Source organism: Mauremys reevesii, linkage group 10, assembly GCF_016161935.1.
Source record: "Mauremys reevesii isolate NIE-2019 linkage group 10, ASM1616193v1, whole genome shotgun sequence".
NCBI classification, from domain to species: Eukaryota; Metazoa; Chordata; order Testudines; family Geoemydidae; genus Mauremys; species Mauremys reevesii.
This window is the reverse complement of record NC_052632.1, coordinates 2,109,468-2,127,536: the sequence shown is the minus strand read 5'-3', so window position 1 is coordinate 2,127,536 and position 18,069 is coordinate 2,109,468. Positions and strand designations below refer to the sequence as shown.

General features: G+C 40.2%; 1 protein-coding gene across 6 annotated transcripts in view; it reads right to left on the bottom strand.

Moving 5' to 3' along the window:
- CTDSPL2 (CTD small phosphatase like 2) overlaps positions 1-18,069 on the bottom strand; it is a 67,390-nt gene that overhangs the window by 26,662 nt on the left and 22,659 nt on the right. For 2 of the 6 annotated variants that reach the window (XM_039491898.1, XM_039491899.1), the window contains exons 2-5: positions 11,281-11,490; positions 4,602-4,740; positions 854-1,003; positions 164-379 (exon numbers count right to left, since the gene is read on the bottom strand). In XM_039491898.1, coding sequence (XP_039347832.1) covers positions 164-379; positions 854-1,003; positions 4,602-4,740; positions 11,281-11,466 — 691 coding nt within the window. In that variant the 5' untranslated portion in view covers positions 11,467-11,490. Of the gene's footprint in view, positions 1-163; positions 380-853; positions 1,004-4,601; positions 4,741-7,697; positions 7,717-7,940; positions 7,961-8,257; positions 8,303-11,280; positions 11,491-15,476; positions 15,569-18,069 lie in introns of those variants that run through there. The other 4 variants (XM_039491900.1, XM_039491901.1, XM_039491902.1 and 1 more) reach the window with 4 other exon arrangements.

Here is an 18,069-nt window from a genome sequence, read left to right as displayed (position 1 = left end):
CTCATGAAAATCAGCATGCAAGTAAACACTTTGGGGAATCTTTGTTTATATAAAATACAGTAACACTCTGGGCTTTCTTAGAAAACTTCTACTCAAATGTGCAAACACATTTTTATTATTGCACAATTAACTTAAGAGTCCCAGGAAAATGCAAGTTTCTTACCTGTAAGTGGTGGTAGATCACGATCAGTTGTTTCCTCCACTTCTTCCAAACCGTTGTTGATAGTAGATCTGACTTGCACTGCTTGGCTAGTGTAAACTGCTCCATTGGTCGATGTTGCAGTACTGGTAGTGATCTCATCCACCTGTTCCATATCAAGCTGTTTGACTATTTCTTCAGCTTCAACAGCCTGCCCAGGGGAATCTGATCCTGATGTTCCTGAAATGAGGTTTCAGTACAATCATTATCCTAACATTGAATTACTTAACAGAGTATCAATATTCGTAGATTCAGAGATAATGTCTTCTGGAATAACTGAAGATGTCCCTAATTTAATTCATGATATTACAATACAAACCAAAGATGGATGGAGAGAGATAAATCCATTTTATATAGGGTGAAAAATACCAAATTAGTTTCTTATACCTTGTAAATCAAAGTGAAGTGTGAGATATATACAACTAGGAAACAAATATTTTAATGCAACTAAGCCCATGCCTCCTCTTATATAGCTCAAGCAATGCTTCTAATAGTTAGATATGGTTTCCTTTATGGCAACTGTAGCTCTTGCTCTGCAGGTCAACAAGAAGGATCACCTGTTCCATTAGCAGTCTAAACAACTTAAAAAAAAAATTATGAACCATACTTAACTTTTATGTTAATATATATTATGTAGCTTTAGATAATAATTACCATTTTTATTTGCTGGTGAGAAAAAATTGAAAACAGGAGAAAATATGGTCCCCAATAATGTAGTCCGGGGCGGACTGCCAGTGGCAGGATTATCTTCTAATTTTCCATTTTGCTTTACATGTTGGTTTGTCATTTCGTAACTTCCAGCTTCTGCAAAAGAAAAGAAAAGAAAAGATATAAAACTGCAATGGACTGATTTTGTTCCTCATGTCCTTGCACTCTTTTCTTGTTGTAATTTTTTTTATATGAGCTACAGTGAATTTTCCTCATTCTACTCCACAGGTCAAATAAGCTGGCATATGAATTTTACTAAAAAAGAACCATCACTTACTGAAAATTAAATATCTCACCATCAAAAATAACAACAGTTTTATACAGCACTTTAAATAAGCAATAAAAATGAGCAAGAATCAGTTGTTATAAAAAGAAAAAAAGTTAAAATTAATGAGTAGAAGTTTATAAAATACTTTATTTAAACATTTAGTGATCAATTCTGCAAGGTGCAGAGTGCCTCCTGCAAGGTGCTGGGCACCTTCAGTGCCCACTGATTCCCGTGTCAACGGGACTCCAATGGATATTGAGTATGTTTGTCACCTCCCAGGATCAAGTTCTTACTCAACTATTCTGTATGCCATTTTTGATTCTCTAGTAAAATACTAGAACTATTCTTCGTAACCACAGATACCAACAGTCATGGAACATAATTAAGCAAATCTCAGTTTTAATTAACAATTGAGTAAGGCTTTTTATAAATGTGTGTGTATCATCATGTGCATACCAGAGCTGAAAAGTGCCAGCTCAGAACTGGTTTGGGTAAGAGCCAAAAAATAAAGTGGTGTCATTCTGATGCTGAAACAAAGATAATTACTTACCTTACAGTAACTGGAGTTCTTTGAGATGCCTTTGTGTACACGGATTCCACCGCAGGTATGTGCGCCTCATACATGCGAATTTGGAATCTTTTAGCCAGCAGTATCCGTCGGGCTGCATATGTGCCTTGGATGCCCTCACGCCCCCTACAGCAAGGGTATTAAGGGTGGAGCAGCTGCAACCACCATTTAGTTCTTTCACTAATATTGAATATCCATGTAAGGATTCCATGCCAATTGGAAAGCAGAGCAGACCATGGGTTCCATGTGGACAAAGGCATCTTGAAGAACTCCAGTTACTGTAACATAAATAACCTCTGCTTTTAGCATTTGTCCACATGGATCCCACTATAGGTGACTGAATAGCAGTTACCCCTTAAGGAAACAAGAGTCTTATCTAAATTACTGAGACACCTCTGCCCAACAGGGCATCTGATCTAGAAACTGTCACAGTGGAGTAGCAATTGATAAATATATGAACCAAATTCCTAGTAGCTGTTCTAACAAATCTCAAAAACAGGGACTCCCCAAAACAAGCTACAGATGTTGACTGAATGTGCCCTGTTTAATGTTGTTTAATGAACAGGAAATCTTACCACAATCTACCACCAATATAGAGTCTCAGATATGACAGTGTTGGCCCCTATATATGTGACTTTTGGTAACAAGTCTGTCTAGTCAATTTAGAGAATGGCTTTGTCCTGGATAAATAAAAAGGTATAGCCTAGAAACATCCAGTGTGTGGCGTTTAACCTCCATAAGAAAGTCAAGAGGTTTAGGAAAAAGTATTGGTAAGCATATGAACTGGTTCATATGGAATTCCAAAACCCCATTTGGTAAACATTTCTGATCCAGCTTGAAAGTGACTCTGTCCTGAAACCTGTCCTTGTGAAACACAGCATATGGAGGGCAAGCCAGCACAGCCTGTATTTCAGTCACTGTGAGAGTTGATGTGATGGCTACCAAAAACATTGTCTTAACAGAAAAGTGATATAAAGAACATTATGACATGCGTTCAGAAAAGATGCAAGTCCTATATTCAAGTCCCAGATAGGGAAAAGCTCTTTAAATGGTGGAAATGCATGAATCAGGCCATTAAAAAATTTAGACACACTGGATCAGAGAAAATCAAATGACCTGCCTCTAGCAGGAGATATGCTGATAGAGCAACTAGATGAACTCTAACAGAACTAAATAAGAATCCTGAGTGTTTCAAAGACAGTAAGTAGTCCATTATATTTTGAACAGAAGAGTCCAAGTGGTGAACATGACTCCACTATGAGAAGCATTTCCATTTAACTAGGTGTGTCTTTCTGTTTGGAAACAAGACCTCTTGTGCAGCCATTGAATATCAGAACACCATCACCTGAGTCTTTGAAAGAGTTAGGGAAAAATCCTAATTCCCTAGCAGACATTTAGTTGATCTGTTCACCAAAGGACAGATAACAGCACATTTTAAGAAACTTCTACAGGTAAATCCATGTTGCATCTGAATGGCTGATAAACAGATCACAGCCAACCTCACAGCCATCGATGCAAGCTGTCCTGAGAGAGAGAAGGAAGAAAGGAAGGACAAAGGGAATCTGAGATACCAAAAAGAGTGGGGGAGAAGGGGAAGAAGAAAGAACAGGGACAAGGACGATGAAACACAACTACAAAAATAAACTGTTTTCCTCAACCTATGTATTATCAACTCAATCCAAAGCCCATTAAAGTAATTTCATTTTGAGATACTGGTGACAAACTGACTATTCTGGTCTAAGATAGGATTCATGGTTTAGGTCATTATCACCAGTTTCGAATGATGAAATTATTGCTTTACTAGGTAATTAAGAACACATTATTCTTTATACAACTATTTTTCTTGTCAAATATAAGAACTTGTACTTAATTGATGTAAAATAATGAGTTCATTAAGAAAATTTTGCACTGAATAATCCCTACATTCTCTGAAAATAGAACATTCCTTTGTTACTGCACCAGACAAGTCATGGCAAGTTAGAAAATAGCTTGAAAGCTGCAGTCTGATCAGCTGACAAAGAATTCCAAGTCATGTAATTATCTCAATAAACACACAAGTTGAAAATAGAAAGTCTATCAACCAGATCACTAAGCTATTCAACAAACCTTTAAAAAGATTTTAAAATGTTTTAAGCAATCCAAAGAACAAGACACTTCTGGGTTTGCTTTTCAATAAAAGGAGGTGGGTGCGGGGGGAGAGATTTTAAGTTATGAGTTCAGTGGGAACCCTGTTTAAAGTTGGAAGCCTGACTTTATGGAGTGGGTTAGAGCTAGAACAGCAGAGGTGGCTAACGATGTTAAAATATGAATGTGAATTTTACATTTTAAAATTGGCATTACTATAAGCACAGAATAATATATGCCCATGTGTGCATTTGTGAAAAGAATTCCATTTCTTGCACTTATTTGACCAAGTGCCTTCAGCACCTGGAAAGTGGAATGATTCTCATGCAAACCACCTGCTATGGAATGACATTTCACTTGTTTGTAAAACACTGAAGATGAGCAATTTCCCATAAATAAGTATTCCTATTGCCTTTCTAAGCGGAAAATACTATGGCTAAGTAGTTCCAAGATATGTGGTGGTTTTCCCATAACTGAATGGTTCTTAAAAAGAAAAAACATATTCATCAGATTGTTTCTCAGTCTCATCCACTGCAAATACTTACAATTACTCTCCAGAAAAGAACACTTCAGATACTGTGGGTCCAACTCTGCTCCCACTGACGTTAATGGCAAAATTCGCATTTACTCCAACAGGGCAGAGTCAAGCCCTGTATTAATATGTCACCATATAAGTATTAGATCTTAACCCTCTAACTCTGTCCTATTAATATAGGAATGGAATATTTACAAACCTCCATTTACTTGACTTTTCCGTCTTACTCGAGAGATCTGTTTGTTAGGCTTTTCTCCTGTTCGCGGTGTGGAAGAAATCAAGTTGTTATCTAGATCACGTTCAATTCTACTTCTCTTTGCAGGATTTTCTCTTTCTTCCTTAAAACAGAAAAGGAAAAATACACACTGAATAGTGTCTTTACTTCCACTAAATACACCAGAAAATTCTACAAAAGGTCCTTTTATTGATGCTCACTTCCAGGTGAGGAATGTGCAGCATGGTAGTGAGGAGATATACATATCTAGAATTTCAAACGCCCCCAAAATGTCAGAAATTAATGTAAAAAGTGGAGTACTGGGAAAGAAAGATGTATATGCAATTTCTGTTGTAGAAAAACTTTCTTCAGACTTTTTTTCCCCTGCAGAACAGATCTGTAAATATTAAGGGTAATGACATTAAACAAATGGTATGCCGTACTGGTTGAATTAATGTAGAAATCTGATGACTAAAATTAACTGTGACTTGCTTTCTTTGGATCCTAGCATACACAGGAAGCAAAGTGCATAACAAAACCCAATATAAAATCCTTCATTTATGGTCATCCTTACTTAATATTATGAAATATAGTGTCTGCTACAATTCAGAATCTTGCTATACTTCATGATACAAGAATTGTACAATTATTCACAGTAGAGGGTTTATTTCAGAACTAACTGTGTCCGGGCCTATGACAAAAAATAGGAGTAAAAAATGTTAAAAGTTAAGGGTCATATTCCATTGTTTTTTGTTACCTTAAGGTAAGGTGACTTGGCCTCTTATGACTCATATATTATTTGGCTTTCATGGAAGCAAAGTTTTTTGTACATTTTCTTTGTCATGTGTGTGTGTTTTTTCCTCCCCTCCTGTTCTTTCAATAGGTTCAAATTGCCCCAATAATAGGGCCCTACCAAATTCATGGCCCTGAAAAACACGTGACAGACCGTGAAATCTGCCCCCCGCCCCCACCCTGAAATCAGGTCTTTTGTGTGCTTTTACCCTATACTATACAGATTTCATGGGGGAGACCAGCATTTCTCAAATTGGGGGTCCTGACCCAAAAGGAGTTGCAGAGGGGGTCACAGGATTATTTAGAGGGGTTGCGGTAGTGCCACCCTTACTTCTGTGCTGCTTTCAGAGCTGGACGGCCGGAGAGCGGTGGCTATTGGCCGGGCACCGAGCTCTGAAGATAGCACCCTGGCAGCAGCAGTGCAGAAGTAAGGCTGGCACTACCATATCATGCCACCCTTACTCTTGCGCTGCTGCCTTCAGAGCTGGGCGGCTGCTTACTGGTGGCCAAGCTCTGCAGACAGCAGCGCAGAAGTAATGTGGCAATACCATACCATACCAGCAGCAGTGCAGAAGTAAGGTGGCAGTACTGCAAACCCCCCCCCCCACTCCTTTTTGGGTCAGGACCCCTACAATTACAATACCGTGAAATACCAAACTGGACCATGAATTTGGTAGAATAGAATTTAATAGAATGTTAAATCTGAAACCTAAAGATGACAATCTGCAACATACTGAAAACTGAAATTGTGTGGATAATATAAAATAAACTGAATTTGATATCAAAACAAACACACAGAGGATACTATACCATTATATTACTCATTTTTGTATTTAATTAAAATCCTCAATATAAAAAATGCATCTGGAACTGCTGCAGAATTTCCAGAGAGCCACAGAATCTAAAGATCATATTAGAATTGAAGTCCAACTTGCTGCAAAGCACACGGGGCCTTGCCTATAACACACTTCTGAAATGAAATTTTAAATACACATCTTTCCCCCCCAAATATCATGATTCTGGATACACATAACTTGCAGAACACAGACTTGGCAAAGAAAAAATTGAAATTTCAAATTTCAAAACTAAAATGGCCTCAATATGCCAAACAAAGGTTTTAGACTATTTTATAATACAGGAGTACTACACAGACATCAACATAGAAAGAAAATGTGTGCACTTCATTGGTCCCACAAGCCTCTCACTGAAAATAACTGGGAGTTCCTGTGATCTCTTGCTTTCTCCAATGGACAGTACTGTATACGTACAGGCAAACTCTAAATCTTTGAGAAATATAACTGCAGAGATTGAGAAACTAGATGGCTCAGTGGACTGGAAAAAGGAAACTAAGGTTTTTTACCTTCTAGGTCACTAGTTCAAATTTAGCTCAGGTAAGAATGACAGAAAGCCATTATCACCTGAAGGCTGTTCGGTTCTAACCGAAAAGCACTGGTGTTCTCATTCCAGTTCCTTGTGGACAGATAAAGAATCATCACAAAAACCACTATCATGACTGGCACCTACTGGAATTCCTGTTGATAGACTCAGCCGAGAGGCAAAGAACCCCTTCATCCTAGAGGTAATCCCTCCAAAAGAATAGATCATGGTGGTGTGGGGAAGCTACCACTGCTGCTGCCCTTGCTGTAACTGTTCTGTAAAAAAAGGATTTCAGTCTCCAGGACTGTCAATCTTGCACCTCTCAGGAGCATTACATCCACTAAAAAGTTAAAACCCAAACTGTAGAGACATCTTTCCTTTTCTTGTAAGAAAAGCCAAAAGACAACTCCACCAGTTCTAAAAGATATTTATTTGATGAAGAATTAAAATAAAATACCCAAAGACTAAAAGCAGCAATACAAATAAATATAATAAGGAAAGAAAAGCCAACGAACAAGAAGGGTTCTGGCAAAATCACAATCAATAAAAGTGGAGTTAAGTGTCTGTCAACAGCACTCAAAAATAAAATTGCACAATATTATGTCATTGTTCTATGTGCTTTATATTAGCAAATTTCTACAGTAAAGATTTCTGTTTACAATCAATACGCCAAATATATCCAATTAGTATTACTAATTGCATCATACTGAAACTAATATAGCAATGTCACACTGATATCAACAGGATGTCTGTTTTTTAGATTTTTCAGAAACCATGGAATAAAAATGCAAGTTAATGAATGGGTTACAATGATTCCAAAGGAGAGGATGCACTGCAAGTCAGAAAAGCAAAGATAGTGTAATTTATGATGTTACCAGAACCCACAAATTAAATAAGTTTGGTATAACATACTTCAGTCAATGTCTTGTAATGTTTCAAGTTTTAAAACTTTTTTTAAAATATCACTGGATGTGTATATCGTTAAAAAAAAAACAACTATATTAAACTGCTTACAAAGTGTTAAAAATGCTTATTAACCAGGGATCAGTCCTGATCTAAACAACATCCTTATCTGTATTAGTTTCTCTATGATATCAGACTGGTGGGCTGTAACTCTGATATTAACTTTAAAACAGTCATACTAACTCTACTGACTTAAATGGGACTTGAGAGCATTATGTAGCTTATAAGATAAGGTCCAATGTCATCCGAATTTTATTGACCATATTTTAGTTACTTTTATGTAAGTAAATAGCTTGAACTTTTTGGGGGGGGGTTAAAGACCCATCCCCACAAGCCATCACTGTGATGTCAGAGTGATGGACTATGACTCTGATGTCAGAATTAGTATATTTTAAAGTATATGTTGCTATACATTTACTGCCACAGATCCATGCAATCTACCTATCTATCTCTTAATTTATATTATAATATACAAGTAACGGAACTATTGTATAACATAACACACATACCACCTGAAAGAGTTCTGATGCTACCATGGTAACCACAAGACTACTTTGTGCTGTCATGAGAGCTCTGCAGTACAGCCCAGCAATATAACTCAATACCATGCAATGTTAATGCCACTGGGACCACTACAAGTGCTGTTCTGGACAAGAAAGACAATATATATGAAAAACATGGAATTTTATATTTAAAGGGAAGCTGTAAAGATAAAATTTAGGATGAACATTTAAGATTAAAAAAGGGATGGGGGGATTTTACAAAACCTAAATCATCAGAAATCTTCCCATTTATTTTTTTAATTCCAATGAAAACTGTTTTTGTTTGGACTTAACCATTTTCCTGAAGTGTTTGCAACCTAAAGTATTTTGCTTTGTGATAGAGCAGGGGTCTCAAACACGTGGCCTGCGGAGTTATTTCCTGCGGCCCGCCACAGATGCCGACTCCACTGGCAGCCAAGCTCCCCCTCCCCCGCCTCCCTGCCAGCGTGCCCGTCCCTGCTCCTCCGCCTACCTCCCAGTGCTTCCTGCTGTCAAACCGCTGTTTGGCAGCGCTTAGGATTTTCCAGGAGGGAGAGGGGAGGAGTGGGGAGGCAGCGTGCCCTGGGGAGGAGGCGGAGAAGAAGCGGGCCAGGGATGGGGTTGGAATAGGGGCAGGGAGGGGGTGGAGCTGGGGTGAGGACTTTGGGGAAGGGATTGGAATGGGGGCGGGGAATGAGGTGGGAAGAGGCAAGGCAGCGGCGGGGCCTCATGGAAGGGGTGGAGTGGGAGCAAGGCCAGGGGCAGGGGGCGCTTTTGTATATTTGTATGAAAAGGTTTCAGTAATGCGGCCCTCATGGTGATTTGAGTTTGAGATCCCTATGCTAGAGTATAGGAGTCAAAAAGTGAAATCAATTTATTGCCTGAGTTTAGTGATATGCAAAATTTAAATAGTTTTAACAATACACAATTTTCCACAGGTAAAGAAAAATGTTAACATATAGATAATTTTTACAGTTCCTTTAAGTCAGTGCCTATATCCTGCTACAATGGGTGCTAAACAAATTCCTAGGACACATTGAGTTGTGTGGTATCTAAGAACATAAGAATAGCTATACTGGGTGAAACCAATGGTCCAATTAGCCCAGTATCCTGGCCAGTGCCAGATGCTTCATAGGGAATTGAAAGAACTGAACCATTTCAAGTGATCTATCTCCTGTGGGCTAGTCCCAGCTTCTGGCAGTCAGAGATTTAGGGACACCCAGACCATAACTAATAGTCATTGATGGAATAGCTCAGTGGTTTGAGCATTGGCCTGCAAAACCCAGGGTTGTGAGCTCAATCCTTGAGAGGACCATTTAAGGATCTGGGGCAAAAACAATAGTTGAGGATTAGTCCTGCTTTGAGCAGGGGGTTGGACTAGATGACCTTCTGAGGTTCCTTCCAACCCTGATACTCTATGATTCTATCCTCCAGGAATTTATGTAATTTTTTTTTGAACCCAGTTATACTTTTGGCCTTCACAACATCACATGGAAAAAAGTTCCAGTTTGTCTGTGCATTGTATGAAGAAGTATTTCCTTATGTTTGTTTTAAACCTGCTGCTGATTAATTTCATTGGGTGACCCCTGGTTATTGTGTTATGTGAAAGGGTAAACAACACTTCCTTATTCATTTTCTCCACACTATTCATTTTAGAGACCTCTAACATATCCATACTTAGCCATCTCTTTCCTAAAACGGTCCCAGGTTTTTTAATCTCGCCTCATATGGAAGCTGTTCCATACCCCTACTCATTTTTATGCCCTTCCTGTGCCTTTTCCATTTCTAATGTATCTTTTCTGAGATGGAGCAACCAGAACTGCATGCAGTACACAAGGTGTAGGGGTACCATGGATTTATATAGTAGCATTACGATATTTTCTGTCTTACTATCTCTCTCTTTTCTAATGGTTCCTAACACTCTTTTTTGACTGCTGCTGTAGATGAGCAGATGCTTTCAGAGAACTATCCACGATGACGCCCAGATCTGTTTCTCAAGTGTTAACAGCTAATTTAGAATCAAACATTTTATATGTATAGTTGGGATTATGTTTTCTAATGTGAATTACTTTGCACTTATCAACACTGAATTTCATCTGCCATTTTGTTGCCTAGTCACCCAGATTTCTGAGATAATTTGATTAGAATTTTTTTAACTTCACTGCATCTTTACATAGTATTTTAACTATAATGCAGAATTATAAAGCTGCCATTTTTAACACTTCACTTTAACACTAAAAAACCATTTTCTGATCTAAACTTCATTTATCTGCCATGTATTTATCTGAAACATTTTTGTATGCTTCTGGCATCCTGGATCTTGTTCTTCTTTTACTATCTACAGTATTAAAATGGCAATATAAGAAATTATGACTGATAACACTGACTGAAGAAATGTTTTATAAAATCAGACCATCTTTTAAAAAAAAAAACAATTTTGAAAACTATTTCAAAGTGGCACTCACTCAATAAAAGTAATGTACGGTATATAATCTTCCCCTAAGAATTTGCACTGAGCAAGTTTTAATATGAAAATCTGCGTGCTTCAGATCTGTGCCTAGATAGAGTTTGAAGAGATTCAGTAATTTAGCCCTGAAACGTCATGTCTAAGGTGCAATAAGTAGGTACAAAATTCACTGAAGCACACGGAAATTATACCTGATTACCTTATAGCTGAATTTGGCCTCTTGTATTTATAAGGCAACTTTTCTTATTTCGCCAATGGAACATCTGATACTAAGTTCTCAAACTTATGGCACTATCATAAACGTCTAATTGTTTTATAGTCGGACAGTGTCAGCAACATTACAATTTAACTTCTATATCTGCATTCACACACAACTATTATGGGGCAATTTTTGTATTATATTGTTTATAAAGCTGTTCTACCTCCATAGAACATGCCTTTTACAAATTCTTATTCTTCTTAACACAGTACTTTGTTCAAATTTTAGAAAAAAAGAATATGACTCAAAAAATTTTTAAAAAGCAACAAAACACTGAGCTCATACCTTGGGCGTGCTTCCTTTAATAAATTTTTTGATTGATGACAACAGACCGGTTTCATTCTTCTGTGGTTTTCCTCCTCCGACAGGTAAGCTCTCTTCTACCTCTGAATGTTTCCTCTTTGCCCTCAAAGCACGCTGGGTGTGAATTTGATTTGACTGCTGAGAAGCTTTCCGCGTTCTCAGCCTCATTTTTTATGTGTTCCACATGTAAAACTATAAAAGGAAAAACAAGAATACTAGGTTACTGAGGTACTGTATTAAGCCTGAAAGTATGAATCCACCACAGTTATATATTTATAAACATTAGTCTCATGCACTGTGCTTAGTTTTTCACTCAATATGTTTCTCCCTTAATTTAAATAATACTGCATTTTCGGGAAACAGAGCTAACTTGGTGTCACGCTTTGCACCGAAGTATAAATCATAGTAGAGACTGTGCATTAGATGTGTATCAGGCTATCACAATTTGCCAAACGAATAGAAAGCTGATCTTCTGGACTACCATACCTGGAGTTATCATAAGAGACTGATATTTATGTCCTAAACATATTTATGACATAGGACTTAGTTATAAAATACCCATCACTTGGTGGTTGTTTTTTTTTCAGAAATTTATTTAGTGCTCATCTAACTCCCAACTGCTGAGCAGACAGATGAAATTACCTGTAATATGTAGATGTTTAGGTACTGCAAAACAACAACTGCTCTGAGGATTTAGGAAAAGATACCAGTAGGGAAGTGGATGGTTCATGGTCACAGTGATATGATTCTGAGCTTTTCACCCTTAGGCCACTTCAAATCCAACCCAAGTAAACAGTTACCAAAGTTACAAAAAAAATGCTGGCAATTGGGTAGTCTCATTTCCATTCCTAGTAGAGAGATGATCGTGTAACAGTATCATTACCTACATGCTTTTTAGTAGACTCAACAGAGAGCAAAGTGATGAATTGGCACGGCCTTTCAATAGAACAAGGTTGAACTGCATTAGAATGATTCGTGCTGCTGCTAGTTATGTTGTACTTTCTATAACTGTTGACAAACATTGGGCTTCATTTTCCACAGATGTCAATCTGGAGCTTTTAACCAGCACCAAATTTGCCAACTATTATATCAAAGAGTAAATGGAATTAAGATTTTTCAAAGATTGGAATAAATACTTAGTGTTCTCCAGAATTTAATGAAGGCCCACAGAAACGCTAACACAAATGTATAAAAGTTGACCATTTATAATCTCGTGTGTATCAAGAAATAGAAGCATTACAACTCAGGGTCTAGGTTTATGTGTCCTCATATTAATATTTACAATAAAATCACATTTAGTTGTAAAACAATGTATACAGAAAGGTTGAGGCAAAGAAATAATGAAAACATTCTATAAGACTTTAATCCACTTTATCTCTTCCCACCCATTCACCAAAAGAGGAGGTTATTTATCTGTAACTGGAGGGTCTTCAAGACATGTGGTCCCTATCTATACTCCACTGTGGGTTACTCATGAGCACCATGAGGCCAGAGCTGGGGAATTCAAAAGTAGCGTACTTTGATCTGCCTACAGGCCCTGACTCAGCTCATGCCTCTGACTGAGGGGATAAAGGGCAGGGCGAACCAATCGCTTTTCCAGTTCCTTCTCTACCGTGAATCAGATAAGATCCAAAGCAGAGGGGAAAGAGGGTAGGTAGTGGAATACAGATACACATGTCAAAAGAACCTCCAGTTACAGGTAAGTAACCTCCTCCTCCTCTTTGAGTGATGGTCCCTATTGTATTCCATTGTGGGTGATTGACAAGCAGTACCTAAATAGGAGGAGGGTGCGAGGACAATTTCCAGCATCCCAAAGGAGGCATCAACAAAAGAGTCCTGCAACAGGGCATATTCCTTTGCAAATGTGTGAATGGAACTCCATGAGGCCACTTTACAAACATCCAGGAGGATTTTTGAGAGCGGATAGCAGGAGTAGAATGCAGCCAGATATCCATTTGGAGATTCTCTGGATGAAGATGGCATGCTCTGACTCCTTCTGCTACAGCAACAAACAGTCTCAGGGATTTCCTGATTGGCTGTGTTCTCTGCAGGTAAAAAAACAATGTTCATCGAACATCAAAGGAGTGGAGTCTTCATTCTTCTGCAGAAGAATGTGGTTTCAGGAAGAACACAGGTAAGTGAGTGGATTGGTTAAGGTGAAATTCCAAAACTATGTTAGGGATTAATTTGGGGTGTAGATGTAAAGAAACCTTATCCTTCTGGGATACTGTGTATGGAGGTTCTGCCATCATTGCTCCAAGTTCACCAACCTTCTTGCTGATGTGACAGCTATGAGAAAGATGACTGATGGAAAGGAGGGACATGGAACAAGTAAATAAATAAATATATGGAGATATACCTATCTCATAGAACTAGAAAGGACTCTAAAAGTCATTGAGTCCAGCCCCCTGCCTTCACTAGCAGGACCAAGTACTGATTTTGCCCCAGATCCCTAAGTGGCCCCCTTAAGGACTGAACTCACAACCCTGGGTTTAGCAAGCCAATGCTCAAACCATTGAGCTATCCCTCTCCCCCAATTAGCTAAAGGCTCAAAGGGGAGCCTTGTTAGCACTGAGAGAATGAGATTCAGATCCCCCTGGGGCACTTCTGAACAGGTGGGAAGGTTATTATTAAACCTTTCCAGAATCTTATGGTCAATGGGTATGCAAAAACTGAGTAGCCTTGAGAAGGTGGATGGCATGCATGATCACTGCCAACTGGATTAGTAAGTGCTGATGGATAAACCTGATGTTTTCATGCATAGGATATAATCTAAGATGAGAGGAATATCCATAGTTTCTGGTAGAAGGCCTCTCTGTTATGTCCAAGACGAAAAGCATTTCCATTTAGCTAGGTAACGTTTTCTAGAAGACTCCTTTCTACTATTGGAGAGAATGTCTCATACAGCTGAAGAGCAAGAACATTCTAAGGATCCTCCCCATCCAAATGTCAGACCCTGAGGTGGAGCTGCCATAGATTGGGGAGTTTGATCTTGCTGTTCCACTGGGTAAGTAGCTCGGGGAACTTTGGAAGGATGATTGGTTAGCAGGATGACATGCTAGGAGGTTGAGAAATCAGAACTGTGAGCCAGAAGGGGGTGGTCAGGATGATCCACTCTCTGTCCTGCTGGATCTTGCATACGACTCATGGCAGGGGCGGTAGCAGTGGGAACGCATAGTTGAAATGATCTGACCAAGTAAAAAGTAGAGCGTCGTCTTGGCAGTGATGATCTAGGGCTCCTCTGAAGCAATATGTGGTGCATTTGCTGTTTGTTTGAGAAGCAAATAGACCCCTGGCTGGGGTTCCCCATAGAGTAAAAATGTGGCGGAGTACTGCATCATGAAGCTCCCACTCATGGTCAAGTGCAAAATGTCTGCTGAAGGAGTCTGCAAGCATATTCTGCTTTCCCGGAAGGTAGGCTGCTCATAGGGTGCTGAAGCACCAGTTCCAGGGGCTGACTGCTCTGCACCCAGGGAGGCAGACCTCGCTTCCCCTTGCTTGTTGATGGAGAAGACAATTGTAATGTTGCCTGACATAAGGACATGGCGAGCGCGGATGGAAAAAAAGACTTGCACATCTTCCATACTGTCCGTAGTTCCAGGATATTGATGTGCATCCTGGCCTCTCAAGATGTCCAAGCCCCTTGTGTTCTGCAGTTGTTCCTGTGCTCTCCCCAACCTAGTTGGGATGTGTCTGTAACCATGATCCTGTCTGGAGAGAAAGGGGACCCCCACACATACCTGATGAGGAATTTGTCCACCATAACAGGGAGGACAGCACCTTAGCTGGAACTGTCACCAGGGGGTTCATGGAATGATGGCTTGGGGAGTATACTAACTATAGCCAAGTCTGAAGGCAACAACAGTGGAGACTTGAGAACAGGGTGATATAAGTACACAGGCCACGTGACCTAGTAGGGACAGACGTGTTTTGACGAGTACCTGAGGGTTGTGTGTGATGTGAGCTATGATACTGTTCGTGGTCTGAAATCTGTCCATGAGCACGTACACCCCTGTGGTGACAGAATTTAGGGTTACCCTGATGAAGTCTAATCTAATGCTAAAACTACTGTTAAAACAGCTAAAACTATAAATTATTAAGACTGATAACTATTTACTATTTTATAAAGTTCTTTATTGTTTGTAGGTGAAGTTGATGCGGACACTAAGGGTTCTGACCTGGACCATGTGCGACGAGAAGGAACTGGAGAAGCGAACGGTCTGCCTTTCCCTTTACCCCTCCATCGGAGGCACGAGATGAGCCAGGCTCACATGTGGACCAACCATCACTACTTTCAAAATTTCTGGCTCCAGGCTGATGCCGCACATGCATAACCCACAGTGGAATATAATAGGAACAATCACTTGAAAAAGAACATGAAATTATTTTAAAATTTTTACATTTAAAACCTTTTACAGGTTCAAAATAACAGCATTTACTAATATAATTTGTGTCCTATCTTTTCTTCTTCATGATCTGAGGCTGCTAAATTCATTTGTTGTGTAATCTATAGCAGGGGCACTTTAACAGGGTAGTTCACCCCTTGAATGAAATCAGGCCCAGTTCTCCTGTTTCAGTCCAAGTGTGTCCTCGTTTGAAAAAATGAGAAGGGTGGGGCTGCCTCAGGAGTTGTTATAAATAAAAGACAGACCAAAGCCAAAATGGTGTTCAGAACCCTGAGTCCAGAGAGAGCTTAGAGGAAGAGCAGAGCTGGGTTGACAGCTTCAGGAAGGAGGACGCCCCTGAAGGAAGGGTTAGTGAGATGGCCTAGTTGAGTAGTTGAGTCAAATCAGGCTAGTGAAAGCAGAAGGCAAGACAGCTGAATGGGGGAGGGGGAATTACCTACAAACTTCCCCAGGCTAGAGAGCCATGGCCAGAAAGGGGTAGAGAGAGTTGAAGGCTGAGAACAGCAGATGGAGATGCCTGACAGAGAGCTGAAGCCAAAGGGCCAAAGAGGGTTGCAGGCCAGGGAATGAAGGAGAGGTGAGCCCACTGATGTCTCCAGACAAAAGCTGGAATTGTATCTCAGCATGGGTAACGTGGTCCCTGAAAGGTGGAGCTTGGCGAGGGATGCTCAAGCTGTACAAGAGAGCTGCAGACTGTTGTGAAAGATGCTGGAGTTGTACTTGAATTGCTGATGAATGGCTGGGAACTGTTGAAAGTGATGTACTTTTGGATTGTGCTGGGGGTTCTGGGCTATGGTTGTGGGACTTTTGTAATAAATTAACCCTGCAAAGGCCAATTTATATACTAAGCTGTATGGAGTTACTGGGAACCACTGAAGGGGAAACTGAGGCAGGCACACTGGGCATAACACAGCCTGACACAGAAGGGCAACCCAAGTAAAATCCCTCTTTATCACATATGGTGGGAAAATGTGGACAGGAGATCAGCCCCTGAAAAGCAGTGACACCAGAAGAGGGAAAACGAAGCAAGAGCTGCTTGCAGGGCTACCCTGAAATCATTAGGGAGTGCATTGGAGGTAGCCGTCCTGACAGCCACCTAGAACCCTAGTTATGTGCTTATATACAAATCTAAAGGAACTGTATTCTATAAAATGGAAGAAATTGACAAATATTTACTGGTAGTTTGGGCCAAAGATACTTTAACATCTATATTATATAATTTAATATTAAAAATATATAAGTTCATGATGATTTTGTTTTTATTTACTCATTGTGGGTTAAAAGGGGCTTTAAAGGCTTACATCATAAACTAAACCATTGCCTATAACCAACAGCATGAGAAGTAGTGACACCTATAGTCAATGTTGTCCAATATTTTCCATTATATGTCCCTGTTTTCAGTTGTTTATAACTTTGCCAAACTTAAACTGTTTTGGCTGAAATCTTCCATGCCCCCTGTCTGCCTCAGGCTGAATTTTTTGGAAAAGTTTCAACTAAAATGGTTTTGCTGTGTCAAAAAATGAGGTTAGGGGAAAATATGCTGTTTTGTCACGTTAAAAAAAAAATATGACAATTGTTTCAATGACAAGCTACAGTGCCTCCATGCTTTTTAACAGAGACTTGAAATTTGGCAGATGGGTTGCGCCCTGCTCTCAGGAATATATCTTTTGCCATCCTGATGAAAATTTGCCCAAGTTACAAGCCTCTGAAAAAGTGCAGTTTACAAATGCTCAGCAGAGATTTGTTAGAGTAAATTTTCTAAAGGCTCTGTCTGCATTGTGCATGTTCCATTCACTCACAGCCAGTGTTCCCTCTAATTTTTCCCACCCATGTGCGGAATGATTTTTGTTATGTGCACCAATATGGAGGTGATGTGTGACACATCACCTCTATATTGGTGCACATAACAAAATTCATGTGCTTGGGGAGGGGCCGAGGGGTTTGGAGTGTGGGAGGAAGCTCAGGGCTGGGGCAGAGGGTTGGGGTGCAGGGGTGTGAGGGCTCCAGCTGGGGATGCGGGCTGGGGGTGAGGGGTTTGGGGTGCAGGAGGGTGCTTCAGAGATATGGCGGAGAGAGAGGACTCCTCCCAGCTCTCTGCCCCCGCAGCAGCACCTGGGCTGGGGGAGAGAGTTGCCTCTCAGTGCCGCGGCAGCTCCGGGGCTGGGGATGCAGGATAGGCGCCCCTTCCCCAGCAGGTCCGGGCCGGGGCTGGGTTCAGTCCAGGGAAGGGGCGCCCCAGCCATGCCTGGGGCCGGGCTGGACTGTTCCGGCCAGGGCCCAGCCAGGTCATCCCCCCTCCCGAATTGATCTGGGGTCAATTCTGTCACAGACTTCCTCTGTGATCATCAGTACATCACCATTTTTC